General features: G+C 59.8%; 3 protein-coding genes across 4 annotated transcripts; 2 read left to right on the forward strand and 1 right to left on the reverse strand.

The window, feature by feature from the left end:
- Positions 1 to 1,387: 1,387 nt before the first annotated feature.
- On the reverse strand, positions 1,388 to 9,516 carry NYAP1 (neuronal tyrosine phosphorylated phosphoinositide-3-kinase adaptor 1). The gene is made up of 7 exons (XM_061152314.1): positions 9,447 to 9,516; positions 8,089 to 8,240; positions 6,244 to 6,602; positions 4,257 to 5,771; positions 3,190 to 3,405; positions 2,877 to 2,986; positions 1,388 to 2,383 (listed from the first exon to the last, which is right to left on the reverse strand). The coding sequence occupies exons 2-7, from the start codon at positions 8,154 to 8,156 to the stop codon at positions 2,120 to 2,122; spliced, it is 2,532 nt and encodes an 843-aa protein (XP_061008297.1). The 5' UTR covers positions 8,157 to 8,240; positions 9,447 to 9,516; the 3' UTR covers positions 1,388 to 2,119.
- Positions 9,517 to 11,976: 2,460 nt separating this feature from the next.
- On the forward strand, positions 11,977 to 22,992 carry TSC22D4 (TSC22 domain family member 4). Its single transcript, XM_061153565.1, has 5 exons — positions 11,977 to 12,654; positions 13,160 to 14,273; positions 16,561 to 16,727; positions 21,834 to 21,882; positions 22,322 to 22,992. Exons 2-5 carry the CDS (start codon positions 13,434 to 13,436, stop codon positions 22,529 to 22,531), a joined length of 1,266 nt encoding a protein of 421 aa, XP_061009548.1. The 5' UTR covers positions 11,977 to 12,654; positions 13,160 to 13,433; the 3' UTR covers positions 22,532 to 22,992.
- A 125-nt stretch (positions 22,993 to 23,117) lies between these two features.
- Positions 23,118 to 27,158, forward strand: SPACDR (sperm acrosome developmental regulator). Of its 2 annotated transcripts, none has more exons than XM_061153566.1 (3): positions 23,118 to 23,831; positions 24,514 to 24,840; positions 26,690 to 27,158. In XM_061153566.1, the coding sequence occupies exons 1-3, from the start codon at positions 23,787 to 23,789 to the stop codon at positions 26,921 to 26,923; spliced, it is 606 nt and encodes a 201-aa protein (XP_061009549.1). In that variant the 5' UTR covers positions 23,118 to 23,786; the 3' UTR covers positions 26,924 to 27,158. The 2 variants fall into 2 exon arrangements, with proteins under 2 accessions (XP_061009549.1, XP_061009550.1); XM_061153567.1 differs by lacking the exon at positions 23,118 to 23,831 and adding an exon at positions 23,841 to 24,234.
- The last annotated feature ends 833 nt before the right edge of the window (positions 27,159 to 27,991 follow it).

A 27,991-nucleotide genomic window follows, 5' to 3' on the forward strand; every position in this document is an offset into this window, starting at 1 on the left:
TGTCCACACTGTCTCTTATAGAGCTCAGTCTTGGCCCTGAGTACCATCTTTATGTTGATGACTCCTAACATCCACACGTTTGTCAGCCCTCTCAAACCATCATCATTTTATCCCTAACCTGGTGTTTCCTAAATTTCAAATATTCTCACACCACTGTTATAATTTTTCATAATCTGAGTATCACCTGTACTATTATTTCTTTGCTTACTATTTTTCTTTAAACCAACTCATTAAAAATATATTTAGCCTCATCTTGTGCATGCAGTAATCGACATGAAATAACAAATAGTCTGGTGTGCTGATTGTCATTTCTCTCAATGTGCGTGAAAAGAAATACAAAACTATTAAAGTTTTTCAAAATGTTCTTCATGTCACTTAAAAGACATCTCTGGTATCATCCATTGTATTTTTGAATTTCTGGTCTAGCTGGTAACAAACCTGAATATTTGCCGTTGTTTCAGAATCAACATTCTTCCCTCAAAGTCCCTCTCAACCCCACTTTCCATGGGTTGTCAAGCTGACCATTTCCTCAGTCATCTGAGTGCCAACCTAGGGCTTCATAGATTCCCCCTGCAGCTCCTTCATCTCCAACCAGAGGATGTTTTCTTTCAGCTGCATCTTGTCATCTGTCCCATGCCCTCCATTCTCCCAGACTCTGTTTGTAATCCTCCTCCCGGGATTCCTTCTTGAGGACCAGCCTCTTGGGCTTTGAGGCCCCTCTTTCTGCACCAGCTTCATCAAGGTTGACTCACTGCCATCTGCATATTTAAACACAATTGCTGCCCCCACCCCAATCCCACAATCATGTTGTGAGCGTGGGACTTTCTCCCTGCTCATCCAAACCTTACCTGTACTTTTAGGTGCCCTGTGCAGGAAGCCTTGTCAGAAGAGCCCAGCCCTCTCCCTCTCTTAGTCCTGGAGCATTGTCTAGTGTCAGCTCAGGGATCTCATGCCCCTGAATAGACTACAAGCTGCTGGAGGGCAGGCTTCTGTCAGAATGTTCCTGCTGCCTTGGCGCAGGGCCAGGACACATCAGATGCTCCGTTAATGTCTGCGGAGTCAGTGCATGGTGGCATTCCCGAAGACTTACCTCCAGCTGCACCTCTCCCGCTCACTTGCCATAGTAACCCTCCCTGCTCCCACCAACCAGGGGCCAGAGGGAAAACAAAACAGGTGTTTAAAAAAAAAGGCGGAGCGCACTGAAATATAAGAAGCCACTTCTAGGATCGTTAGTCTTTTAATATATTATTTCTGAAAAGAAAGGAATTAAAAAAAAGTTCCTGACAGCTCTTCTGGGTTTGTTTTTTTTTTTTAATTTAAATAAATACCCTGCCCACCCCCACCCCCCTCCGCGAAAATTCCCCTCCTTCCCTATCACCCCGCCCATCCCTGGTGCTAGACCCTCACCCTGGAGCTAAATAAGATGCCCGGTTCAGAGCAGGCCAAGCTCACTACCCAATACTGGCGACTGGTAAATACTGTGAAGGAGCCCTCTGGCCCTCCCGACTCCGACTCTCCACTCTCAGAGCCCCTCCCTTCTGCGGCTCCACTGCTCTCCAGACCAGTCTGTCCCTGGCTTTGCGGGGAGTGACGGGGCGGGGAGGGCACAGCTGGATGGCGGGGCCTCTGGGTACTGGGGAGAGTGCCAACTTGGTTCCCTTTACTTGCCCGCGATTCCCCACTCCTTGTTCAGGAGTGGATCAGACGGGCCCAGAATTGCCTTCCAAACCGAAATAAACAACAAAATAATTACCACCTCCCCCACTCTCTAAAAGAGCCCCTTCTACCTCTCACTCTCTGTCCCTCGCTGGCCCGCCCCCCTTTCCTCCCTGACCCCTCCCTCCTCCCCCATGCTGACCTGGGGTGGGGCGGTCTACTTTGCTCAGAGGGGAGAGCAGCAGGAGGACCTCACTCCCAACTTCAAGCAACCCCTCCCTCACCTTTCTGGGGTTTGCGACTTGGGACTCCAAGCCCGACCGGCCCGGCCGATTCCCCGTCCGGGGGCAAGGGTTAGGGTGGAGGGCAGCGGGGGCTTCTCCCCGGCGGCTCTCTTTCACCTGGTCCTTCAAGCGTCCCTCTTTCGAGGCCAGTCTCTGGGAGAGCCGGCCCCCCCGCCCCCTCAGATGGCCGTGTCCCAGAGGACCGTGTGCTGCCGGCGGCAGGGCGGCGTGCCGGACTTGCGGGGCTCGGGCCCGCGCCGCCAGCTGGGGAGGATGGGCATGCTCTCCTGCTTGCAGAGGCCGCGGTCGGGCCGGTGGCGCGCCTTGATCTCCTTGCACACGCAGCGCTTGCGCTCGATCACCTCCAGCAGCTTGCCGTCGCGCTCGCGGGCGGGCTGGGGCGGCGGGGGCAGCGGCAGCGGCAGCGGCAGCGCTGGCTGGGTCTGCAGCCCCTCCTCCCGCCGCCCGCCCCCGACGGGGTGGGGTGGGGGAGGAAGGAATGAGGGGGGTCAAGGACCTCAGAGTCACCAGGCCCCGTCCCCACCGCCGAAACCCCACCAAGATCAACGCGTCGCCCAGAAACGAGTCTTCTCTTGACCCCAAGGCCTCTCGTCCACTCCCCCTGCGCCCTGGTGCCAGGCGAGGCCTGTCTCCCTCAGGAAGAGCTTGCCTCATAAAAACCGCCTTCCCAGTAGGACGAATCTTTCCACTGCGGGAAGTCTCTTTCTAAAGGCACCAAGGCCCTCATCAGCCAGTGGTGCCAGCCTGGCTACCCAGGTTCTACCCCACCCGCTCGCTCTCCATCCATCCGGCGGGGTCCGCCCTGAGTCCGTGCCAAGGCCCCACCCTGACCTCTCGCCTTTCCTCCCACACCCGGGCCTTCTTCCCTACCTGCTCCTTCCCAAATAAAAAGCCCAAGCCTGTGTCCCTCCTCACCTGGCTCAGGGCATCCCTTGGCTGGCTGCAGGGCCGGGGGCTGTGGAGCGCAGCCTGCCGGACTCCGGAGGTGGAGGCCGAACGCCCCAGGCGGTAGCCTCCAGTGAAGTCTGAGGCAGAAGATTGAGGAGTGAGAAAGGAAGGGGGCGCCAGGTTCCCCTCCCCCAATGCCCCGAGGACAGGAGAGGCCCGGTCAGACTGAGCCTAGCCTCAACGGAGCGGGGGATGGAGACCTGCTATTAGGAGGTAGGGCCTGGGCCCTGGGAGATTCCCCCAGCCCACCCCATCTGTGTGCGGGGGCAGATGGTGTCACCTCCGTTGCGGTGGCAGGCGGGGAAGGTCTGGCAGGGTATGGGCAGCGCCGTGCGGCCTCCTCCTCGGTCCCCTCCGTGGTGGATCCTGGCCAGCAGGCCCTCTGCCCCCTGGCTCCTCACGGGGATCCCTGATGCCATAGGGCCTCTGTCCTCACGCTCCACCTTGCCTAGACCCTCAGCACTGCCATTCCAGGCCCGGGCACTGTCCTCGATCTCTGCTGGGTGACAAGGAGAGCTCAGAAGCTGTACAACGTGAAGGGTCTTGCTGTCCCCCCGGCTACACACACCACGACCTGGCTGGACCAGGACAAAGATTTGCCCCGTTGCAAGTCACAGCTGGGAAGGGAGGGCCCCGACATCACACTTCACACACACACAGCGGAGGGACGCCAGTCCTGGCACCACCCCTGGGCTGAGAATTGTAGATATTTACTGCTGCCAAACCCTTTTCCCTGTTCAGAGGGGTCTCCCCTACCCCAGCTTTAACTTCAGAACCCCTCCAGCCCCCTACAGGGCCAGAATGATCTCAAGCGGAGAGCAGCAGGGGCTCTTCCCTAGGCGAGGGGAGAATCCCAAATTCTGAGCTGGGGGAACGTGAAGGGGGGCCTTGGGGGAAGGGCTGCATGTGAACTAAGCTCATCTCTGAGTAGGCCTGGCAGAGCATTGCGTTGCCAGGCAACCGTAGGGGCCTCCCTCTCCTCTCCCTCCTGTCTGGATGGGTTGCTATGGTAACAGCTGGGAGGCAGCTGTGTTTAGCTCCTCATGTGCGCACACTCACAAACACACACACCCCTGCAGCCCAGTGGAGGGAGGGGCGGGGAGTACAGCGGGACAGGACAGGAGGAGGAGACCAGGTCCTGCCCCCTCCCTACTCCAGGTCTTCCTGCCCTACCAGTGCACACACGCAGGGACCTCACCCCTTCAGTCTGCTGCATGCCCCCATCCCTCCGCTCTCCCAGAAAAGTTCCCAGTTCAGGACAATGGGCTGTGGCTTCCAAGTAACCCCTTCGACACCTCCCCCAGATCATCACAGACATCCCTGGGCCCGTTCCCCCTCCTCACTCACTGTCCAGCTCTTTTGCCTTCCTCCCTCCATACAGGACCTTCCGCTGCAGAGCCCAGCCTGCCCCAAACGTCGAGGCACCCATGTCCTCTTCCTCCTCTGGCGTCCCCGCACTGGCGATGACGTGGGCACAGGAGATGCTGGCGAAGGCCCCCCCGTCCGTCCCTTGCTCTTGCAGCTGGATCTTGACCATGGGGGCCGGAGCTCCCATCCCACAGCCCTTATTCAGCACCCCCCCGGCCTTGAGGCTCTCATAGGCAGGGGGTCTCTTGAGCCCAGCTGCTGCAGCTGGGTAGGTCCAGAGGGGGGTCAGGGGGCCTGCGGTTGGATCCGGAAGGCTGTGTGGGGAGGCCAGGCAGGCGCGGTGGTGGAGAACCCCAGCTGCTGCACCCAGAGCCCCGCTGTGGGGGCTGGACTTCCCGGGCACAGGGGGCCTCGAGCTGGTGCACAGCATCCCATGGAGGACTGCGATTTCTTTCTCCGTCTTTGGCTCCCCAGCACCCAGGGGCGGGCCAGCTGGCAGGACGGAGTGCGTGGTCACCTTGACTGCTGAGTACACCATGGTGTAAGACACGGCCTTGTCCTTGGGGGCGCCGGGGAGCAAGGCAGCCGGGGCAGGAGGGGCTGCTGGCGCCCCTGCCGCCTTGGGGCAGATCATGCTGTGGGAATTGGGGAGCTCCCGCTCCCCCCGGGGCTGGCCAGAGCCCTGGGGCGGCAATGGTGTTGAGTGGCTCCGGGCTCGGCCCGAGGGTCCCAGCAGCAGCAGGTTGGCAGCGGGAGGCGGAGGCGGTAGGGGAGGCGTCTCCCGCTCCCGGGCAGGCACTTGGGGAGCTGGGGTGGAGCCAGCTGGCTCCTTGGAGTGGCAGAGGACCGGTAGCCTCGAGACCCCGTCGCCGGGGGTTCGGGAAGCAGACTTGGCTTGGGGGAAGGCCAGGAGCGGAGGCCGGTGCTGGAGGAGGTTGGGGAAGGGCGGGGGAATTTCACAAGGAGTGGTCTTGGTGGGCGTGCCATCCCTTCGGCTCGGGAGGGCTGAAGCTGGCCGGCGGTGGGTGAGGGGCTGAAGGGCGTGAGGCTGGTGTGGCGTAGAGGCTGCGGTCAGTGCAGGGGCTCCATTGGCCCGGCCTTCCCCGGCCTCCTCGGGCAGCGGGTACTTCATCTCCTCATAGATGGCCTCACTCTCGTCCGAGTCCGAGTCAGCGCCAGCGGGAGGGGTCGGGCCCCCACCCCCCAGAGGGGGCCCCGTCAGGCCTCCTCCACTCCGCCCTCCTCCCTTGAAGACATCGCCCACCATCTCGATGTACACGGGCTCTTCTTCCTGGGCGCCCGCCTCAGGATCCCCGGCCACACAGGAGCCCCTGCTGAGGCGCTGAAGGGGCAGGTTCCCCCCTCGAGGGGAGGGGGCTGGGGGACAGGACTCATCGAAGGACACCGACAGCTGGGTGTTCGGGCTTCGCCTGGGCTTCTGCGGAGGGACCTTCCGGCCGGACTCGCGGCCCTCGGGGGCTGGCTTCTGAGAGCCTGGGTAGGACAGGAAAGAAAACGAGATACCAGGCTCTCAGTCGGGGAAGGAAACGGGGAGACCCACTGTGGCCTCTTCACTCACCTGCAAGGACATTTCTGCCTCTTCATTTCCCCCAGCTTTCCTCAACTAACAGCCCCAGTTCGTTCCTTTCCTACCAGTTGGCCTTGGCGCCTTCTAAAGAACTTTCCAGAATCTGCAGCTTGCACCCTCAATTCTGCCCCCCACCCTCAAGGCCCTTCAAGGCCACCCCTTTCCCAAGAATGAACTTTTCAAGGAGATTTTCCCTGCCCTTGAATGGTTCATCTCAGGCCCTTCCAAAAAATACCCCCCCCCCCCCACATTCCCTCTGAGAATGGAACCTTCCACTTCCTGGGTTCTTCCCCGAATGAACCCTCCAGGCAGGCCTCCCGTGGCCCGCAAAGGATCCTCCCGGTTCCCCCTTGCGGAGGGGCGGGGGGCGTGTCTCACCTGCTTTCTTGCTGGGGGGCGTCTCTGCCCCCGACCCCGCCATGCTAAGCTTGGTGCTGGGGTGCCTCCGGGGCTTGGCCGGGGGTCTTCGGGTGCCGCCGTCCTCAGTGAGGCCCCCGCCGCCCGCCCCAGGCGCGCCCCCCACGCTGTCCATGCTGCCCACAGAGTGGCACGACAGGGAGCGGGGGGCCATGGCGCTGCGGCAGGGGTGAGGGGTGTGCTCCTGGGAGGCGGGCATCGTCATGAAGCCCATCCTCAGCGAGCGGCGCAGCGAGGCGATGTCCCGCACGCGGACGCCCGGCCCCGGGCCGGCCCCGGGCCCCGCCGCCGGGCCTGCGGGAGCCACCTCCTTACTGGAGCTGGGGAGAGAAGACCCAGGGGGAACCGGGGTCGGGCCTCAGGCCTGGGCCTTCCGCTCCTCTTCCACCTCAAGAGCGAGGAGGAGCGGTGGGCAACCCTGGGGCCTCCCAGGGAGGAGGGCGGGGGCCGGGGTGGGGATGGGGAGGGGCCGAATCCCGAGGCCTTGAGAAAGGGAAGGAGGCCGGGGACAGGGATGAGAGAAGGGGTGAGCCCGTGTGCAGGGGAGCGTCCCTGGAGCTGGCGGGCCCCAGCGTGGGCACCGCACATGTGGACAGCTCGGCACACGGAGAGGCAGGCCGGCCCGGGCTGCCCAGCCCTGCATGGCACATGCACCTGCCGCCCGAGCTCTGCTCCTTCTCCCCCTGACGCGGGCCCACGCCCGGCCTCTGGCCTCCCCGCGTGTCCGGCTGCTGCTGCGGCCTCCGCTCCCACACCGCGCGGGCGCCTCCTTTCCCAGACCCAGGCTGTACCGCCTGCCGCATCATCAGAGAGCCTCCCCCGACTGATCTCTCTTTCCTCCCTGCCTCTCTCTCTCTTTCTTTCTCTCCCTCTCCCTCCGTTGCCATCCTCTCTCTGTTACCCTCCCAGGCTCACCCCAGTTCCTGTTCACTTGTCCCTGAGCTTCTGTGTGAGTGAAGGGGGTGGGGGGGCGGCTGGCGAGGAAGAGGGGCGAGTCTCTGTGCGGTGGGCTCTCATTAGGGCCCTGTCTACTAACCCTTCATTAGGGAGAGATCACTGCAGCGATAGCTCTGATTAATCTAATTAACAACAAGAATTAAACTCCACAGTTTCGAGGGGGGAGAAGGGAGCAGGGAGGTGGCTCTGACTCAGGCTCCAAGAGGCTGTGCCGTCAATGGGAGTGAAAAAGAGAAGTGACAACACAGGAGAGGCCAGGCGCCAGGTCCCGGGGGAACGAGGGGAGGGGGCGAGCAGTGGCGGGGCTGGAGGGGGGGGTCAGTTCCAAGCCCTGGCTCTTCTGCAGGGCCCAGCCTGCATGTCCCCCACCACACACACACGCACACACACACACAATCCTGTCACTGGGAAGGGCCAAGTGGATCATCTCTGGTGCCCCTCAGATGACTCCATCCTGGACCATGAGGGCAGCAGGGCCTGCCCCTTCCAAGGTCAGGTGACAGGGGAACCAGGAGTCAGCCCCACACTGTCAGATAGGAGATCACAGGCCAGAGGTGATCAGGAGGGAGTGACCTGGGCCTCTGGGGATGGGCAAGAGCCAACAGGAGCCCCCTGAGCCGCAAGCCCCCTCAGAGGCCAGGGCAGGGGCTGGAGCCAGGAGCCACGAGCAGGACAGAGACAGGGCGTGTGCAATTCCAGCAATTTTGTACTGAGCACAGACTCTGAGATCAGACTGATGACCAGGCTGCTGGGCTCAGGAAGGGCAGAGAGGGATGTGGCCCGGCCGGGTTGGGGTGGGGGAGAGCAGAGGTGGGACAGGAGAGGGGCGCTCTGGGGCTGCAGCCTTACCTCCTCTTGGCCTCCTCTTCCTTGTGCTGCCTCCACTCCAGCTTGGTTTTTCGGTAGAGGAGGTTCATGTCGTGGGGCAGGAGGTGGGGGCTGGGGGGCCCTGCTCAGCGCCACCAGGCCCGGGGGGCGACCCTCCCTGGGTCCCGGATCCACTTGGTGGAGAGGGATGGAAAGGAAAAAAAGAAGTATGTGGGGTGGGTCGGGGCCAGGAATGAATGAGAGAGAGAGAAAGGAGCAGAGATGTGACTCGGGTCCTCAGAGAAAGGAAAACAGATGGAGGCACAGAAAACCCAACTCCGCCTCCAGGACCCACAGACAGACAGACAGGTATAGAGAGTCACACACCCTGACAAAGGTGTTCAGGGCCACAAACACACACTCTGGAGTGATCAGCCTGATACAGATCCCCATCCTGTAAATCCAGCCTGATCCAGCACACGGACAGGGCCCACAGACCTACAGCAGCCTGCAGGCACACAAACACCCATTCAGACACACCAACCACCAGGTCACAGACCCATCTCTACAAACAGAGGGCCAGACACACAAACTGACATAGGTAAACACAACCTAGAACAGCCAGACACATAGACATAAACACCCTGACACACCCACAGCACACACAGACCTCCAGATACACACAAATCGGCTGCACTGGAGTGGACGTACCTATAGACAAGGAGTTATGCCGGGGCCTACTTGGCTACACTGCACCCGGCTGGGGAAGGGGGAGACAGTCAGACTCCCTACCCCCTCTTGGGACCTGAGGCTGGTGGGGGGTGTCATGGGGGCAGGGCGGGGACGCTGGAGAAAGGGTGAGGGCACTCTGAGTTGGGCACCTACAAGACCACCCATCCATGTCTCTCCATTCCCTGCCGGCCCCCTCGCCAGACCTTCGCCTGGGCCCTCAGCGACCGTCCCCGCCTCCCTCGCTGATGGCCCAAATCACCTTCCTCCTCCAGGATCTGGGAGGCTCCCGGCTTCCTTCTCCCAGTCTCCGCCCCTCCCTCTCACCCGGGGGTCTCCAGTCTGGCCCCATAGCTACCTTCTGAGCTGCGGCCTCCATACCTGCTCTGGTTTCCCTTCCCCCAAACACACTCTCCTCTGCGCCTTCAGCCTCACCTCTCCTCCTAGGCGCCCCTCCTCACAGCCGTCCTCTCCCTTCCCGGTTTGTTCCAAACCTGGTTGGCTTCATCCCCCTCTCCATCCGAAGGCCCCAGGTTCCCGGGCACCCCTCCCCTTCCCCTTGTCCTGCTACCCTGGGTTTCTCCGTCTCTCGCCCCGCCACTCCTCCCTACCCCTTGTCCCCCCATCCCACCTCCCCGCACCAAGCCTCCCCAATTTCTACATCACCGTACCTGGCCTGCCGGGCGCCGGCCCCCCCATGCCGGGCTCCGCCCGGAGCAGGAGGAGGGAGGAGGAGAGACAGAGACCGGGGGGAGCCGAACAGGGCCCTGCCGCAGAGACAGCCCCGCCTCCGGGTCCGCCCCCAGACCCGCCCCCGGCCCCAAACCCACCCTTCCACACCCTCCAAGGACGGAGTGGGAGCGGCGGGGCCGCGCTGTGCCGCTAGGCTGGGGTGGGGGGCATGGGGCCAGCGGAGCCCGCGGGGGGCACTTGGAAAAAGGTCGTGGGATTTGGGGGACCCGGAGCCAGCCCGCCCCCGCTTTGGGGCGTCCGCTCCTCGCCGCCCCTCGCCCCTGCCCCGCCGGGCCGCGCTGGGTTTGGTGTCCAAGGCCCCGGCGGAGCAATCGGGGGTGCGGGGTGCCGAGCGCAGAGGCGCCCCCCAGCGGCGGCCAGGGGCCGGCACACACGCGCGTACCCCGTGCGCCCGGCGCTCCCCTGGTGCGCACCCCGCGTCCGGCCGGGGCGAGGCTGCGGCTGCGGGGCCCGGAGTGCAGTGAGGCGGCGAGGCCGGCAGGGGGGGCCGGTTTCCGGGCGGAGGGGCTCTGAGAGTCGGCAGCCGGACCATCCGCGTCTTTGTCCAGCAGGGGGCGTGCTCCCTTGTCCGCGCGGCGTCTTCCAGCCGCCCCCCAGGTACCGGGAGGGCAGCGAGGCTCTTTCGCTGGGTGCTCATCGCTTTATCCCTGCAGCTTCCCAGGAGTCCAGACCTTGTTTCACCACCTGGACTAACGTCTTCTGCCCATCCGCCCCCATGGCCCAAGTCGTCCTCCCAGTAACTTTTGACTCCACCAAATCATGAATACAGCTTTGTAAGTCGTAAATTGCCCCACATTTAATAGAAGGCATTATAAATGCCCCGGGAGAGTTAACACATCAAAAATACATAACTATGGTTTCATATTTACACACCTTGGTGTGAATAAACTTTTATCTATTCACTCAACAAACATTTACACAAAGACCATCAATGTCCCTGGGACTGCAGACACGGAGGAGCCCAAGTTGATGCCGAGTGTCTGAGTTGGTGGGAAGGGGAGGATTCAAAGATAAGTTTGAATAGTTTGTAGCCAGTCATCACGGAAGGAAGGAGGCTCTGGGGGCGGAGTCGCGGGGCTGTGTTGTGAATTTTGCCAGAGGGGAGAGAGTGGGGTGAGGGGTTGTGTGGGAGGCTGCTTCCTGGACCTCATCACTTGGGAGGCCTCGGGATCTGGCTACGGGATCTGGCTGTGGTAGCCGTTGTTGCCATGAAGAGAGAGAGGAGTGCAGATGCATGTTAACAAAGAGATAAAGAAGAAATATATAAACCGGGGGGAAGGGGGTTTGTTTTGTTTTTGCTTAAAGGGTGATTAAAAATTTCCATGAGCTAACCTGAGGAAGGAACGACGGGTCAGCTAGTCTCAGTGGCATCAAATGCTAGCTCTGACGCCTTGGGCAAGTAACCCAAGCCTCAGTTTCCTCAGCTTAGACACTGGAGCTCAAAACCCACCCCATGTCTGCCCTGGGCTGTTTTGAGAATCCATGAGCTAATTATGTGAAATGGACAAATATGGAGAATTTTAATATGCTTGGAAAGAGTTCCATATGATGAACCTGGGAGTGACAGCAGATGTGGTCATTAAACCCTGCTTTTGCTAAAACAGTTCCCCTCAGAATGCTGACAAGCATGTGAAAGTGTTAGAGGCTCAGTCCTGTCAAGCACACAGTAGGCGCTTAATGAGTGTGCGTGGATTCTCCTTAGTGAGCAGGGGATGGGAAGGGTGAGAGGTGGGGGTGAGGGAAAGGGTCCGGGTTTGTGGCCAGCCAGGTTCCTCCTCCAGGCGGGCACATCTGTATGGGTGCTGGTGTGTTAACAGCGGTTGGTAGAGAAAATGCAAGTCAGCACCTTCCTTAGCGCGTCTTCGTGGTGTCTCCCTATCTAGGGAGCCAGACAAGGACACACCTGAGTGAGAACTGTCCCTGCGCTACCACTGACAGCCTTTCTGAATCTCCTGGGTCTCCATATCCACATTTAACAAGAGGAACTTGGGCAATGTTTGGGGTTTGATTCAAATCCTCCAGCACAATACCACGAAAGATTTTGAGGATATAGAGGAAACAAGGTCGGCTGTGAGCTGACAATTGTTGAAACTGCATCTCGGGTCCTTTAGGAGTTCCTTTTATCGTTCTCTCTACGTAGAGGCATGTTTGAAAATCGCCACAAAGATCTACTTGAAAAAATAAGAACGGGAGAAAAACGGTATCTCTCTCGTTCCGTTACTGTGAAAGCCAGCGAAGATATGACAATAGCAGCTGCAGCAGCACCATAACCATTTACTGGGCGCTGATGGGGTGGCAGGCACCCGGCGGAACCCTGGTTAAGTTCCTCCCCACTCCTGCGCACGTTCGTAGGCCAATGGCAGCAAGTGCCTACAAGTAAGGGAATCCCTGGCTTCCCCGCAAACTCCTCCCCCTTTTTCTCCGCCCTCCGCGGCCCCTCCCTCCGAGGAAGTGCTGGGCTGGGGCCCAGCAGGTGTGGGGTTAAGGCAGCTTGTCCCGGGGCCCCCGCAGCAGCGGCAGCGGCAGCGGCAACTGCACCAGCAGCGGCGGTGGCAGACCTGGCCCCGGGCCAGCTGGCCGGGAGCCCCAGGAGCGAGAGAGGGCGGAGGAAGGGGAGGAAGAGGGGAAGGAGGAGGAGGAGAGGAGCAGTCAGCAGGCCCGAGGAGGCAGGACTTCCTGGTGTGGGGGTTGTCAACAGCCCAGAAAGAGAAAGACCGAGAGGAGCGGAGAGAGACCCATCGGTGCCACGCGGGAGGAGACTTGGGAGGGCCCGTCGCCGCGACGACCACCGAGGCGGCAGCACCTGCGGGATCGGGGGGAGGGGGCTGAGCCGCCCCCTTCTCGCTTCAGTCGGCCGAGCCTGGGGACCTCAGAGGCCGCGCCTGAGCTCCGCCAAGGAGGCGGGAGTTCCTTCTTTTCTGGATAGCAAACTTTCCGCGGAGATGCCTTGCGGGGCGAGGTGCGGCCCCCGAAGAGAACCTGACAGCCTCTGATCGCCGCCTGCGCGCCCCACCCCCCCCCACCCCTACCCCGAGCTGCTGGGGCCAAGGAGGCTCCAGGGAAGGGACAGCCCCACACCTTAGGCGGCCGGGACCCCTGGCCCAGCTCGGTGGCCGCCGTCGAGAGGTAGGGTTCTAGGCTGGGCGGGGCACCGGGGCAGAGACTGCCCGGGGGATGGGGGAGCTGGGGGGCGAGGTCCTGGGGGCGGGGGCGACTCGGATGCCCAGCACAGGCCTCCCCGCGGCCTGGCCGGGCTGAGGAACAGCTTCACCCCTATTCACCCAGACCTTGGAGCTCTTGCTCTTGCAACGACTTGGGTTCGCACGAGTTTGAATCCCAGGGAGAAATGCCCAACTTTGGGTCTGGGCTGCCTCTTCCTGCTCTCTGCTCCCGCCCGGATCTGCTCGGGTTCTCTGTCTTTTCTGTTCCCTCTGCTCGGGTCTCTGTCATTTCTGTCTTTGTCTTTGGGTGTCTGGCGGTTTCCCCTTCCTCCCCCATTCTGCTCCCCAGAGAGGAAGCCCCAGAGGTGGCCTGCCCACTGCTTTCTCACATACACACACACACACACACACACACACACACACACACAAACACTCTCTCTCTCTCTCTCTCTCTCTCCTTCTCTTTCTAGTTTGCAAACTCAGCTCTGGAGTTCAGCAACGACAGCAGCAGGAAAAACCTGCCCCTGCCCCCCCACTCCTGCCGCCTCCCCTACCCTGTTCTCCCTTCACCAACTAGGCACCCCCCAGTTCCCACAAGGCCCTTCTGCCATGTCGGACTCAGACATCCGCAGGGGCCCTGATGTCCCCGCCATGTGGCCCCCCTGCTCCAGGGGTGCCTGAGCCCCTTAAAGAGCCACCACCAGCTCCCTGCCCACCTTGGCCCAGTCCTGAGCCCCAGGGACCATGAGTGGGGGCAAGAAGAAGAGTAGTTTCCAAATCACCAGCGTCACCTTGGACTACGAGGGCCCAGGGAGCCCCGGGGGTTCAGATGCCCCTGCCCTGCCGGCCCCCGCTGGGCCACTGGCCCCTACCGGGCCATCAGCCCCCGCCCCCGCTGGGCTACCAGCCCCGGCCCCCACCGGGCCCCCACCCCGCCTGCCCAATGGGGAGCCCAACCCCGAGCCAGGGGGCAAGAGCACCCCCCGGAATGGCTCCCCGCCGCCTGGGGCCCCCGCCTCTCGTTTCCGGGTGGTGAAGCTGCCCCAAGGCCTGGGAGAGCCTTATCGCCGAGGCCGTTGGACGTGTGTGGATGTTTACGAGAGAGACCTGGAGCCCCCTAGCTTCGGCCGGCTCCTGGAGGGTATTCGAGGGGCCTCAGGGGGCAATGGGGGCAGATCTTTGGATTCCAGGTTGGAGCTGGCCAGCTTGGGCCTGGGCACCCCTACCCCACAGCCAGGCCTGTCTCAGGTCCCCACCTCCTGGCTCCGCCCGCCCCCCACCTCCCCTGGACCTCAGGCCCGCTCCTTCACGGGGGGACTGGGCCAGCTGGCAGTGCCCGGCAAGGCCAAGGTGGAAACACCTCCGCTGTCGGCCTCCCCACCCCAGCAGCGCCCCCCAGAGCCTGGGACCGGGGATAGCGCGGGCCCTTCCGGGGCTGCCACGCCCCTGCCCACCTTGAGGGTAGAAGCCGAGGCAGGAGGCTCCACGGCGGCAGCAGGAGCGGGGACCCCTCCACTGTCCCGTGTGAAGGATGGAGCCCTGCGGCTGAGGATGGAGTTGGTTGCTCCAGAGGAGATGGGACAGGTAAGAGCTGGGTTCCAGGGTTTGGGCAGACACCTGAGGGTCAGTGCTTGGCCCCCAATTCCACACTGATCTCTGCCTGCTCCCCGGTCACCTGTCTGTCAGATCAGACTGCCCGTCTTTTTTCTTCCTGCCATCTCTCTTGGAAGCCCATTCCTGCTCCTTACGTGGCCCTTGTTTTCTCTCTTAGGCTCCCTCTTCTGTCCTTTCTTTCTCTTTGGCCTTCCATGTGTTGCCTTTGACCTGAGCGTCCATCTCCACATAGCCCAGTTCTGTCTGTCGTGGAGATGTGGCCTCCTGACTTCGGCCTTCACCTTCTGTCTTGATCTCACTTCTTCAGGCTTTGAGGGTGGAGGCCCCAGGCAGGGCTGGGGTAGTTGGGCCTCTGGGAGCTGCTGAATTTGGGGGAGAAGAGAAAAAGTAGGCACTCCACTGTAAATCTCTCCTCTGCAGTCCCCTCTCTAGTTGGGGAAGGGGATCTTCTTTCTTTTCACGAGCCATCCTCCCAGCCTCATCTCTAGCTTCGTCCCAAGACATGGAGAATCAGGTGGGGGTGAAGGAACCCGTTACAAGGGTGGGACTTGGGCTGGTTTGTCCTTTCTGCCCCCAGCTGTCTGTCTCCATTTCTCATGTCTGAACCTCTCCAGGATCAATCCCTGGGGGTGGCCACTGTGGAGCAGGAGAGAGGTGGGAGGCGGCCGAGAAAGGGCTCAATCTTTTGCTCATTCTGCTTGCTGCCTCCAAAAGAGGAACAAGTCTGGGCTGGGAGGCAGGATGCCTGGGTCCTTGGGGGTGGGAGGGGGTGGGAGGGGGTGGGCAGCCAGGGGGTGTTGGATGCATCTGTCCTGAAGGAGAAAATAACACCTTGGACGCAGGACGAAAGGCAGGGAGTGTGAGGATGAGAACTTTTCCCCTTCCTGGCCTTGGGCACAAACCACAGTATAAAAATAACCTGAGACTGTGTGTCTGGGCCTTGTCAGGACCGGTCAGGACTGGCTCCCCCCACCCCCTCCTGGCCTCAAACTCACATCTCTCATGCTACCCCCCATTTTTCTTGAGTTCTTTCATTTAGTTCCTACCCCAAGGGAGAATATGTGTGTCCTTTACTGGTCCCTCTCCCCACACGCTTCCAAAGCAAGCCCCCTTTGCCCCTAGTCTCGGCTCGCTCTATCCTTAAGCCCTGCCTGAGCGTCCCCAGGGCCCGCAGACCCTGCCCCTCTCCCCTCTGCGCCCCCAGCCCCCATTCCTTCCCCCACACCCTGATCTCTTCCTGTGTGCGGGTATCCGTGCTGCTGTTTCCCTGCCCCCAAGTCTGTCTCTCATCTCCACTCCCCCCATGCCTCTTCTCCCTGGGTTGCTTCTAACAGGGGCCTGAAGGAGGGCCGGGGGCACCACCTGGGCCCCCTTCCTCTGTTTAGCCCGGCCAACCACCTTGGACTGTCTGTTCTTGACTTTTCCGAGAAGCTGGGCCTCCTGGGGCCTCACAGAGGCGTCTTGTTCCTGTGGCCCCCGCCCTTTTGCAGCCACCTCTAGCGCCTGTTGGGCTGTGTGGGTCCCCGCCCGGGCTCCACCTCCATCCGTCTCTGCAACTTCCCCCACCAGCCCCCGAGAGCCAAGCTCAGGAGCAGGACTTCACCTGAGTCCCTAGAAGTCTGAGAGGAGAGACTAAAATGGGCAGAGGAAGGGTGAGCGGGGAGGAGGCGGAGGACCAGTTTCTGAGGATTCATTCATTCTGCAAATAGCTATTGAACAAACTATAAGCTCTGCCCTCTGGAGCTAACCTTCCAGCAGCAGAGAGGCAAAAATACTTTTATTCCAGATAATAGTAGGGACTACTAAAAAAAAAAGATAGAACGGTTTAGTGGAACTCACGAGTCAAAGGATGCAGAAATGCCCCTCTGAGGAAGTGATGTTTGAGTCGCCTTAAGAAGTCAGGTGACAGAAGGCACACTCTCTGACTAGCCTCTGACTAGCGGTCCTGGCTTAGGTTGGGGAAAGATACTGGAGGGTAGACCAGAGCCCCTCTGTGATACCCCATGAGCCACTTTTTGGAAGCCAGTCAACCCAGCCCTCAGGATGGTCCCTGTTTCCCTTGCCTCTAGTACCTGCCCAGTGCCTTCCCCAGAGACAGGGGGAAAGGAGGTCTGTGGGGGAAGGACGCCTGTGTCCTCAGAAGACAGAGGGGATGTGTGGGGAGAGCTGGGGAGGGAGGAAGACTACTAGGCAAGTTGTAAGATGGCTGGATCCTTTCTCTTGCTCAGTGTGACGGTTCCTACCTGTCTGTCTCCAGGTGCCCCCGGTCGACTCTCGCCCCAGCTCCCCAGCCCTCTACTTCTTCCCCGATGCCAGTCTGGTTCACAAGTCTCCAGACCCCTTTGGAACAGCGGCTGCCCAGAGCCTCAGCTTCGCCCGATCCATGCTGGCCATCAGTGGCCACCTGGACAGCGATGATGATAGGTAGGTAGGCTCCAGCTCCCCCCACACCCAGCACCTGGGATAACTGCAGGGAAACTGCCTGATAGGTGAACTTCCCCCCAGCTTGAACTTGGAGAGGACTTCTTAAACAGAGAAGCCCGGCCTGGGCATGAAACTGGGCAAAGCTGATTTGAGACCTACTCCCCTCTCTGTGGAGAGAGCTGGGTGGGACTCCCCGGCTTAAGACTGTCAAATTGTAGACTTTTTTTTTTTAGTTTGAAGGGAGTCATTGTTGTCAAATTCCAGAGCTCTTGCAGATTTAGCGATCATCTGGCCAACCCTAAGAATTTACTGGCAACTGTGCAGGAGACCAGAATGGGGAGTCGGTCTCCTCCCTGTTTCCCCCCCTCCCTCCCAAGGGCAGTGGGACTCCTGGCTGTGGAGGTGACATCCTCAAACTCCATGCAGACTACTTTAGGGTCCCGGGACCTCTGGTACCAAGAAAGCAGGTCCCTAAGTTTCTCTTCTCTGCACTAGGATCACCCTGGGCTCTGATCCCTTCCCAGAGGCCAAGGCCAAGCCCGAGCCATGGAGAGGCTGGCTGTCGGTCACAGGGAAGGCACAGGAGAGCAGGATCTGCTGGGGTTTGCCCTTCAGGAGAGGGTGTCCCGTTCATGGCACGGTGGGCAGAACTTCCTGTTTCAAGGGCCAGGTTTCAACACAGGAATGTCAGCAAACCGAAAGGGGAGGGACGAAGTGGCGAGGCAGGTGGTCGAGCGGCTGCCTTCTGGCTGTGGACTGACAGGAGCCCAGGAGAGGGGCCAGAGAGCCGCCACTTTCATTTTGGAGGGAGGAGTGGGACTTCCTGTTTGAAGCCCTTGGGGGGAGGGACTTCCTGTTTGGAGGCCACCAAGGGGCAGGGCATTGTGGGTGCCGAGGGACTTGTTCCAGAGGGGAGTCTCTCCTTCCTGACTTGGACTCAAGTGTTGCCCCCTTCCCCTTGAATCAGGGACTGAGTGTTTGAGGTGGGGGCAGAGAGGAAAGAGAAGGGGTGATAGCCAGTGGGATGGAGGGGTGAGGGGCCTGCTGGGGGCACCTGGAGAATGAGGGACAGAGCAGGGGTGGGCCGGGCCGCCTCTGGGTTCCCTGCTCTAGGGAATGAGTGAGGTGCGAGGTTGGCGGGAGAGTCACCTGCCCCCCCCCCCCCCCCCCCCCCCCCCCCCGCCCCGTGGATGCTATTCTCTGTGCTTCCTACCCGCTCCCCCTCCCACTCCCACTTGGGAGGTTTGCTGGCATGAAGGGCTCCCTCCCCTCCTCCACCTCTGTCGATTTCAGAGGCCAGCCTCCTACTTTCTCTTAGCAAGTTCTGCTTCCAGAAGCCTCCTGAGCTCTATTCTTTTGGGCTGTTCCTCCCTCCCTTCCTCCCACTGTCCCACCCCCTCAGACACCCCAGTCTGACCAAGTCTGACCGGTCTGCCTCCCAGCCTCCACTTTACCCTGCTGAGCTCCAAGCCTCTGGGGCTCAGGCCCAGCCCAGCCCCTCCTGCTCCACCCTGCTGGGCCAGCGGGTTTGGGTTGGGCTACCTCCTTGGCCCCCTGGAATGGGGCGTGTAGCCCCCACCTCATTTCTCTTGGTGTGCCTGGAGCTGGCAGAACTGGGTATATGAGTGGCATGGGACCTCCCTTTTGATTAGGGAGAGTGGGCTGGCATATTAAGTGCCTGAATCCCAGGTGGGGAGTTGGGGGTGCCTGACCATTCTAGAAATCTGGGGATGGGAGAACAGAGGGTGCATGGTGAAATCAAACTGTTCACGTGCTCCTGAGTTGCAAGAACCTTCCGGCCTCCACCAGGGCCTGGAGGTTGAAAAGTACCTGAATAAATGGATGGATGGATGGATGGATGGATGAGGGGATAGGTGGATGGTTGGGTAGATGGCCAGCATGGGGGATCTGAGTATTACAAGGAATAAATTCTAGGAACTCAGGAAAGAAATGGTGCATTTGTTTATCTACTGCTTCCTTGGGGTCAGATGCTACTTCTTATCTCACATAATTCTAAGAGCAACTCCATGATCCCTCTTTCTAGATGAAGAAAACTGAGACTTGGAGGAGGAAGGTTTTAGAAACTTGTCCAAAGTCACCCCGCTAGTAAGTGGCAGGCCTGATGTCAGAGCCTGGGTCGGCCCCCAAAGCCACTTTCTCTCCACTCTCCTACTGAAATGCCTGTGTCCCAAGAGGAGAGGTGGAGACAGCCATCTCTGGGATGCACTTTCTCTCCAGGACAGAGGCAGAGACGGCTCTCCCAATCCGGGCGAGGAGCCATCCTCCGCTCCCTGGCCTGGCCCCACCCCAGAGGCACCACAGATCTGGGAGGGAGTATAGACAGGGCAGCTGGATGCCACTTCATTGGCCTCTGGCCTAGCCCCTGGGGGCTCCTCAAAACATGTTGAGGAAGCAGGGTTGGCCCTTGTCCTCAGCATCGGAAACCGCCCCCCACCACCACTCTCGTAGATGTCCAGTTTCTTCCTCCAATCCTCAGTTTGAGGCTGTTTCGTTTGACCTTCAAAAAGGAGGACTAGCCTCTACCGCTGTTCTTGCCCCAGGACCTGAGAGTCCCGCAGGGCCAAACTCCCCTGTTATGTGCTGCACAACTCCAGGGGGCGCCACTCACGCTTGAAGTCATGACAGTTTTCGAGAAGATGGCGATAAGCGTCTTGAAAGATTTTATTCTGACTCACACAAAGTTGCTTGAGGGGCTTGTGGTGAAGCCTGAGCCCATCCAATCAACTCCAAACTTCCCACTCCAGACCCTGATCAGGAATTCCAGCACAGTGCCAGCGGTCCCTCACTAGGAGGTTCTCAAAGGGAGGGCTTGGTTTGCCAGAGTCCTGGTCCCTTGAAATGCTAATGTTAGAAAGTGCCAGTGGAAAGTGCTGTCAAAACCTCTCCAGCACTAGACACACAGGAGATAATCATCTATCAGCCAACAAATGTTTATTGTTGTATTTTTCCTTTATTTCTGGCAAGAAGGAACAACTTACTTGGCATCTTTACCGAGTGTCCGCCAAGCAAGGCCAGTGTTCCTATTCCGGCAGAGCTGCGCCGCTTTGGTCTCTGAGTGTCTGTGTGTACTGGTGGGGGTGGGGGTTCTCTGGTGGCCCAGTCTCCACCCAGGTGTCTTGGTTTGAAACACCTCGAAAACTGCTTAGATGCTCCAGCTGGCTGGCCCTTCCTCTGCTCTTAATCTTGTCCTCTCCCCGAAAACCCCGCGTGTCCTACGTGTCCTTCCCCTCCCTCATCCTATCCTGCCCTCGCAGGCCTGGTTCACCCTGTTGGTTACTCCACCTGTCAGCGGCTTCTGCACCCAGACCTTGGATGGGAAGTGGAAAATTCCCAGTGCCCTCGTGCGCTCTCCCTGGCTGCAGGGCCCCATGCACGGGTCACCTTGGGTTGAGTGCTAATTCCCCCCACGGGGAAGCAAGTTGGAACTGACAACCAGGAGAGAGGGCTTGACGAGGGAACACAGGGGCGAGGCAGTCAGCATATGGGGGTATTGGGGCCACCTTGCCCTGAGAGGGGCGGAGCTGGGGGCCAGAGGGCAGGATCGGGGCTCCTGCGGTCCTGGGGTGGAGGGCTGGTCTCAGGGCTGAGGCAGAAGCCTGACGGGGCGGGTGGTGAGCCACGGGGTGAGGAGAGGGAGCCTTTGAGGAGAGGACAGGGCGCAAAGGACAGCTCAGGCCCTGGGCCATGGAGAGACCAGCTTGGGGGAGAGCCAGATTCTGGGACCCAGAGCCTGGCCCTGGGGACCATTGAGCCAGGCTTGAGTCGACCTCTGGTGGCCACTTAATAAACTGTAGCCAGACCTGCTCTCCCCTCCCTGCCATCCGCTCCCAGGAATCTTCAAAGCACCTGCGCCTCTTCCCCAGGATCCCACCTCCATCCCCTTCCCACCTCTTCTTAAGCTCTCGCTCCCTCCGAGATCCCAGATAGCAGATCCGGGTTCCGGGTCCATAGGCTGGTGCTTGTCTTTCAGGCTCTTTCTGTTGCTATGGTAATCTTTCCCATTCCTCCTCACCCTCACTGTAGGAGGTGTGGGGCACCCTCTGGCTGGGCCCCAGGGGCCACCCCTGATGTGGCCTTAGTGCTTCAGGGACGTGCTTCTAGTCCAAGGGAGACCACACACACATCAGAGACGCCCCTCACCCCATCACCTCCACTCCCTCTCTCACCTCCCAGCCGAGAGCAGCTGAGGCCTTGAGGGAGGCCAGTGTTCACCTGGAGGGGGCAGGATAGGGTCAGAGGTGGGAAGAGGCCTCCCAGGGCCAGGCTCCCCCTTCACACCCTTCACAGCCCTCCCTGACCCAGGCTTCTGGCCCCGCAGCCCCTCCCCCGACTCGGCCCACCAGCTGACTGTCCTCAGCCGGCCCCCTCCCCTCCGCGCTGGGATTGGTGCCAGGGTGAGAAGGGGACACTGGCACTGACCGTGTCTGGGAATTCCCGCCCACCATGGAGCCGGCGGGAGGGGGTCCCCGTGTCTCCGAGGAGCCAATAGCAGCCAGGCTTTGCCCTGGGGGGTGGTGTATATCTTTCACGCCAGCACCCCCTAGGCACTGTCTCCCTTCTGCCTGCCTGGCACCAGCCAGACTCTGCTCTGCCCGGGGGGCTTTGAGCCCCCCAGGCGGTCCTTTTGCTGCAGCCCTCTCCCTCTGGGGAGGCCTGAGGACTGTTTCCCCTCGGGCATGGCCCAGCCAGGGGTGTCTGTCAAGTCCCTGGTGTCCTCCTATGAGACCCGAGTGGTGGGGATGACTCCGGCACCTCCCCGGAAAAGGGGCTGTGTCTCTTCTCCTTGCTCCCCTCGGGGAGCGTCCCCCATCCGAGGGGCATCTGGACCCCCACCCCACCGGGGCCTAGGGGGGCCCGGGCAGCGGCCCTCACCCCGCCGGGGGATGGACAAAACCCTCCTGTCCCTGATTCTCTACTGTCACAGGTACAGGCAGGGGTCTGGGTGGGAGGCTGCGGCAAATGGGGCTCATGGAGGAGGCCAGAGCCCACACCGAGGAAGCACCTGGAAGACAGTGGGCTGGGGTGTCCAGACACCTGGCCTGGCCCCTGTTCCTTCTCACCTCTCATCTCCCTGTGTCTCTCCAGTGGCTCCGGAAGCCTGGTTGGCATTGACAACAAGATCGAACAAGCCATGGTAAGAGAAGCCATCTTGATCCTAGCAGGTCCCGGTTCGCGTGCAGATGCCCAGGCCCCAGCCCCAAAGCTCCATCCCCTCCGTTATCAGGGATACTGACTCCCAGCTGCTCGACTTGCTCCCAGCTGGGTTCCCTTGGATCCTCTACCCCTTCTTGTCTCCACCTGAACCCTTGACATACCTTGGTTCCTAGCCTACTCCTGGCCACCATCTCTGTCTTTGAGCCCTGACCTTGCCTCTGTCCAGCGTCCTTACCCACCCCCATCCCCCACACCCTGCCCCTTCCCTGGCTGACTTCTTCTTCCCCAGCAGCCCCCCGTCATCTGGGAGCAGGGGGAATCTCTTAACACCCACCTCCTCAAGGCACCGGGCAGGGGCTGAGGGTGGGGTGGTGGCCTGGGACCCCTGACGCTTCTCTGCCTGTCCCTGGACCCCCCAGGACTTGGTGAAGTCCCACCTCATGTTTGCGGTCCGGGAGGAGGTGGAGGTGCTGAAGGAGCAGATCCGGGACCTGGCGGAGCGGAACGCCGCGCTGGAGCAGGAGAACGGACTGCTGCGTGCCCTGGCCAGCCCCGAGCAGCTGGCCCAGCTGCCTTCCTCGGGGGTCCCCCGGCTTGGACCCCCAGCGCCCAACGGGCCCTCAGTCTGAGCCTCCCTTCCCTCACAATGTGCCTTTGGGGGCCACCACAGCTGCTAGGCCTTGTGCCAGCTGCCTGCCCCCCTTCCTATGCAGCTTTAATGCCCCCTGATCCCTGGGGATGGGAGTCGCAGGCTGAGAAGGGGCCTGGCCCCACCCTTCCTTGATGCCCGGGGACTGGGCTGGGGCATCCGCGCACATTGATGGAGGAGGGAATGCATCGGGACGGGACGTTGGATGGAGCCCCCCTCCTCCTTTCCCAGCCGTCAGTGTTCCGGGACCCCCATCAATAGATGGCTTGGGGGAGTTGGAGGCTCCCTGGCAGCCGTCCCCACCTTGTTCCCTGGAGCGCACCCCCCCACCCTCTGCCTCCTCTGCCAGGGGAGGGAGGACGGACAGTGTATCTGGAAGTTCTGGGATTCAGGTTGTTATTGAAATAATAATTATAATTAAAAAATCCGAAGAAACTTGAATCTGGAGGTTGGCATCTTGTTGCTTGCGTCCAGATGGGGGACCGGGCACCACCAGTTTCCACTTGTGGGGGAAAAACTGAGGCTGTGGGCTTCTCTGAAGCTCTTGCCCGGGCCGGGGAGGGGAAATGTGGCTCAGCGTGGAGATGTGGGAGGAAAAGGGAGCCCACGGCCTGGGTCCTGGGAAGGGGCAGGCGAGGCGAGGCTGAGGGAGTGGGGAAGGGGGGAGCGTCAGCCCACGTGCTAGTGGGGGACAGGGGAACAATGGAGCCTTTGGTGATTGTGCAGGATCCTTCCCCCCCCCTACCCCGCCCCCAGCTTCCCAGCGTGTCCCCTCTGCGGGCTGGATCCGGGTGGCGGCTTGGGGGCGGGGCGGGGGGCCCTGAATGGGCCCCTTGTCTCAATGCTGGGTGTGGGCCAGGCTCCCCGGGCACACTATGCCCTCGCCAGGCCTGGCCAGCCTCTGTGGCCTCCACCCCCAGCTGGCTGACGCTGGGGCCCTGCGGGTGAGCAGGCCCCTCCCTGACAGCCTCAGCTCCCGTCCCAGGCGGAAGAGGCAGGGGAGAAGGACCCATCTAGTGGGGAAGTGAGGAAGCAGCAGCCGCCACTTGGGACCGAGAGAGCGGTCACCGAGAGCGGGATCCTGGGGGCTGACTTGGGGTTTGGACTCCCCACCCTGTGGCTCCCTAGATTTACGGCTTCGGCAGGCTCTCCTGGTTTTCCCGAGTCTCAGCTTCCTCCTGGGTGAAATGGCCCTGACAAGAATACCTACCTGAAGGGCAGCTGGGAGGGGTTACATGACATCATACATGGGAAATGCCCAAGGAGCACCAGGTGTTCATGTGAGTTTCCCTTCCTTGGATTTGGGGGAAGGAGGGTTGAGAGCACCGGGATTGGCTCTGGGGGGTCCTGGAAGGGCCTCTCACAATGGTCTAGAACTCTCTCTCCCTCTGGGTTCTCATCCACTTTTGACTCCTCTCCCTGTCTCAGGGAGGGGAGGAAGGGCCTAGGATGAGTCACTGGGAGGATCTTTCCTCCTGGATTCCCTATTTCTTTCTTCACTGCTGTGCCTGAAGTTCCCCAGAGACCCCTCAGGTGGCGGCCACTGGCCCGCAGCCCCTCCCCCTCCCCGTCCCCACTGAACTAAATGCTGGTTCTGCCCCTTTCTTGGGGCTCGTGTAATTGGGAGAAATGGCAGTGGTTATTAGGTTCTTCCGATGGATTTGGCAAAAGATTAGCCGCTGGGTAAGTTTCAGAGCCCCTTTCTCCCGACATGCTGGGGTAGGAGATGCTGGCCAGTGACCTCCAGGTCACAGAAACCCCCCACTTCCTCACCTGGCGTCCTTCCCCTCCTGGCCTCCGGTGGCCAGACAAGCTGGGGAGGGAGGAGGTGAGGGATGGGGCAGCTGGGGAGGAGGCCGGGACACTCGCTGCCCCTTCCCCTCTGGGCCTTCCCTTCTCCTGACAGTTTTCTCTTGCTCCGCCTCCTCTCTTCTGTCCCTCCTCTCCCTGTCCGGTTCATAGGTTTTCTTCTGGAAACACAAATCTAAGTCAGTCATCATGGATCATACTGACTCCAAGAAAAATGAGTTGAAGGCAGAGAAGGCTTTCAAGGTGTCTGAGACTTTCAAGTTGGTTGAGCCCCCCAAGGAGGCTAAGATCTCCAAGATGGATGTGTCCCACAAGGTGGCTGACCCCTGCCTGTTAGCCAAGACCACTATGGATGGGGCTGCGGTGGAGGCGGGTCGCCATCGGAGATCACTGTTGCAGCTGCCCCAGGCGGCCATCAAGTCCGTCTCCATGCTCATGGCCTCCGCCCTGCAGTCTGGCTGGCACATGTGCAGCTGGAAGGTCAGCACTATGTCCCCTTTGTCCCCAACAGCCCCTTCCTTCCCTCCCAGATCCCCCTTGCTCATTCATGCTGGTGGGAATGTAAAATGGTGTGGCCACTCCGGAAAAACCATTTGGTCACTTCTTATCAGACTAAACATGCAATTATTGTATGGCCTGGTGATTGTACTCTTGGGCATTATCCCAGATAAATGAAAATTTATGTTCACACAAAAATCTGTACATGATGTTCATAGCAGCTTGATTCATAACAGCCCAAAACAACCCACCTGTCCTTCAAGGAATGAGTGGTTAAACTTCACTATATCCCTACCCTGGAATGCTGCTCAGCCATGAAAAGGAACAATATTGATACATACAACAACTTGGATGGCTCTCAAGGGAATTATGCTGAGTGAAAACAACAAATTCCAAAAGCTTATATATATATATATATATATCATATGATTCCACTTACATTAGATACCATTCGAGAAATAACAGAATTAGAAAAATGGTGATCTGATTAGTGGTTTAGCGGTTTCCAGGGGCTGTGCTACAGAGGGAGAGTTGGGGGAGGTGGATTGGTTATAAAAGGGCAACATGAGGAATCCTTATGTGGATGGAAATCTCCTGTATCTTCACTATGGTCGTTGGATACATGAACCTGCACATAGGATATAAAATTGGGTAGACTCCAACACACAAAAACACACAAATGAGTGCAAGTAGAACTGGGGAAATATGAGTAAATGCAGATCAGTGGATTGTATTGATGTCAATATTGTATGAACTAGAGATCCGAAAGATTTTACTATTGAGGGAAAATAAAGGGAAATCTTTACAAAATATTTTACTATTGTAAACAGAATAAGGAATCCATTTCTCACAAGTGCATGTGAGTCTACAATTATCTCAAAGTCAAAATTTTAGTTTAAAAAGGGAAATGTCTAGCTCACCATCAAGTCAATTTATTTTGGTTTTGAATAATGTTTTACTACATTAATAATAATTTTTAAAAGTCCACCTTGGGAATTCACTGGCAGCCCAGTGGTTAGGACTTGGGGCTCTCACTGCTGAGACCTAGGTTCGGTTCCTGGTTGGGGAACTAAGATCCCACAAGCTGCTCAGCGCAGTCAAAAAATAAAATAAAAGTTCACCTGGTGCCCTGTGGAGGGAGGTCAGAAGGGGCCAGGAGCAGAGAGGCAGGAAGACCCAGTGGAGGTGCTGCAGTTCAGGTCAGCAGGGAAGAATGTTCTGGATGGGGAGGGAGGCATCAGGTAGAACAAATTAATGGGTTGGAGGGATATTTAAGAGGTAGAATTGTTGTGCCAGGTGCTTGATTGGGTGGTGGTGAGGGGAGAGGGACAGACAGAGGTCAAAGCAGGCTGGAGCCATTCACTGGGAGCAGAGCTGACTTAGGGAAGAGAGTGACGAGTTTAGGGCGTTGGGACAGGATAAGTTGAGGTGTCAAAGTACATCTTTAGGGAGATGTCTAGGAAGCAGTGGGAAATACAGGCCTGAGGTCAGGAGAGAGCTTTGGGTTGGAGACTGTCCTTCATTTCTCCATGGAACTCTAGTGGGGACTCAAAGGTAGGTCAGACATGGTCCCTGGCTTCCAAGAATTTGCGTGCTGGTATTGAAAACAGATGAGTCCACAGAACAAATCGTGTATAAAACGTGGTGTAACAGGGCAAGCCCCAGAGTAGAGACAGCCCCAGAAGGCTTCCTGGAGGAGGCGGTACCCAAGCTGTGACCTGACAGAAGAGGAGGTATTAAACAAGCCTTGCTGTTTATCTGCAGGTGTTTTCACCAGCAGTTTCTCCGTAGACCACGCTGTTCACCTGTGCTCATCTTCTCTCTTTCACAGTCATCTGTGAGTTCTACCTCAGTTGCCTCCCAAATGAAGACCGGGTCCCCCCTGGAGTCTCGAGAGGCTGCGATGCTGCGGGAAGTGTACCTGGTGCTCTGGGCCATCCGGAAACAGCTGCGGCAGCTGGCCCGCCGGCAGGAGAGACGGCGCCGGCGCCACCTCCGGGCCCACATGGGCCCCCAGCCCGACCCAGCCCAGGGTCTGAAACAGGATGCCCGGAGTCCCCTCTAGGGGGGAACCCCACATCCTCAGAAAGCCCCCACCTCACTCTTAGGTAAGGTTGATGGGAGAAGTTAGAGCAGCAGGCCAGGGGTTGTGGGTGAGGAGAAGTTGTCACACTGTCACCTCTCATCGAGACCTGGAGGCCTGGCCGGGGGGTCCCACATACACTCCTCTCCATTCCTTTTATTCAATTTGTAAAAAGAATTATCAAAATGTTGGGAAATAATATCAGATATTTCCGAGTAGATGTAGAGTGTGTTTGTGGGTGAAGGAGGGGAACGTGGGTGGCATATGGGAGGGCGGCCTGAGGCTCCAGCCTGGACACGTGTGGGAGTGATCTCTGGACCTGCTGGGGGGGTGGGGGGTGGCGGTGGAGGGGGGTCTGGCCCTGGGTCACACGCTTCTCAGGGCAGAGGGCCTTTGTGGACTCTGCCCCGCCTGTCACGGTACCAGCTATGGGCACCGGTTCATTGAGGACACGCTGGGAACCGGGTGCTGAGCCCGCGCTCTCCCTGGAAATCCTGCAAGACGGGCTGGTGCAGATGCTACGGGGCTCGTCCAAGGCCCGTCGCCCAACGAGACCGCGCTGGACTCTGCGCCTCCGCAGCCAGCCCACCGCTCTGCCTCTCCGGCCCTCCTGGGCCGGGCCACAGTGAGGGTCAGGGGCGCGCACCTGGCGGCCGCGGACACGCATCAGGGCCGGCTGCCCCCCGCTCCCGCTCCCCCGAGAGCTGCCGAAAACTACATCTCCCAGGGTTCCCGGGGGCGAGGTTGGGCCGCCGCGGGGAGAGGGCCCGGGTCGGGGCCCGCGGGGTCGCGGGCGGAGGGCTAAGCTGGATGTCCACCTGGCGCCTCGGGACCAGCGGCGGGGGGAGTCCGCGGCGATCTGACGCGAGGTTGAGGCGCGGGAGGCCACGCGAGCGAGGGGAGGCCGAGGAGGCGCAAGTCCCCTCTCCCTCCTTAGCTTGCCCTCTTGCCGGGCCACGCGAGGGCGCAGAGGTGGCTCCCCAAGGAAAAGCAGGGTATTTTGCAAGGCGGCAACATTCAGGGATGCTTCCCTGGTGGCTCAGACGGTAA

The sequence above is a fragment of the Dama dama genome, chromosome 10 (genome assembly GCF_033118175.1).
Source record: "Dama dama isolate Ldn47 chromosome 10, ASM3311817v1, whole genome shotgun sequence".
NCBI lineage: Eukaryota > Metazoa > Chordata > Mammalia > Artiodactyla > Cervidae > Dama > Dama dama.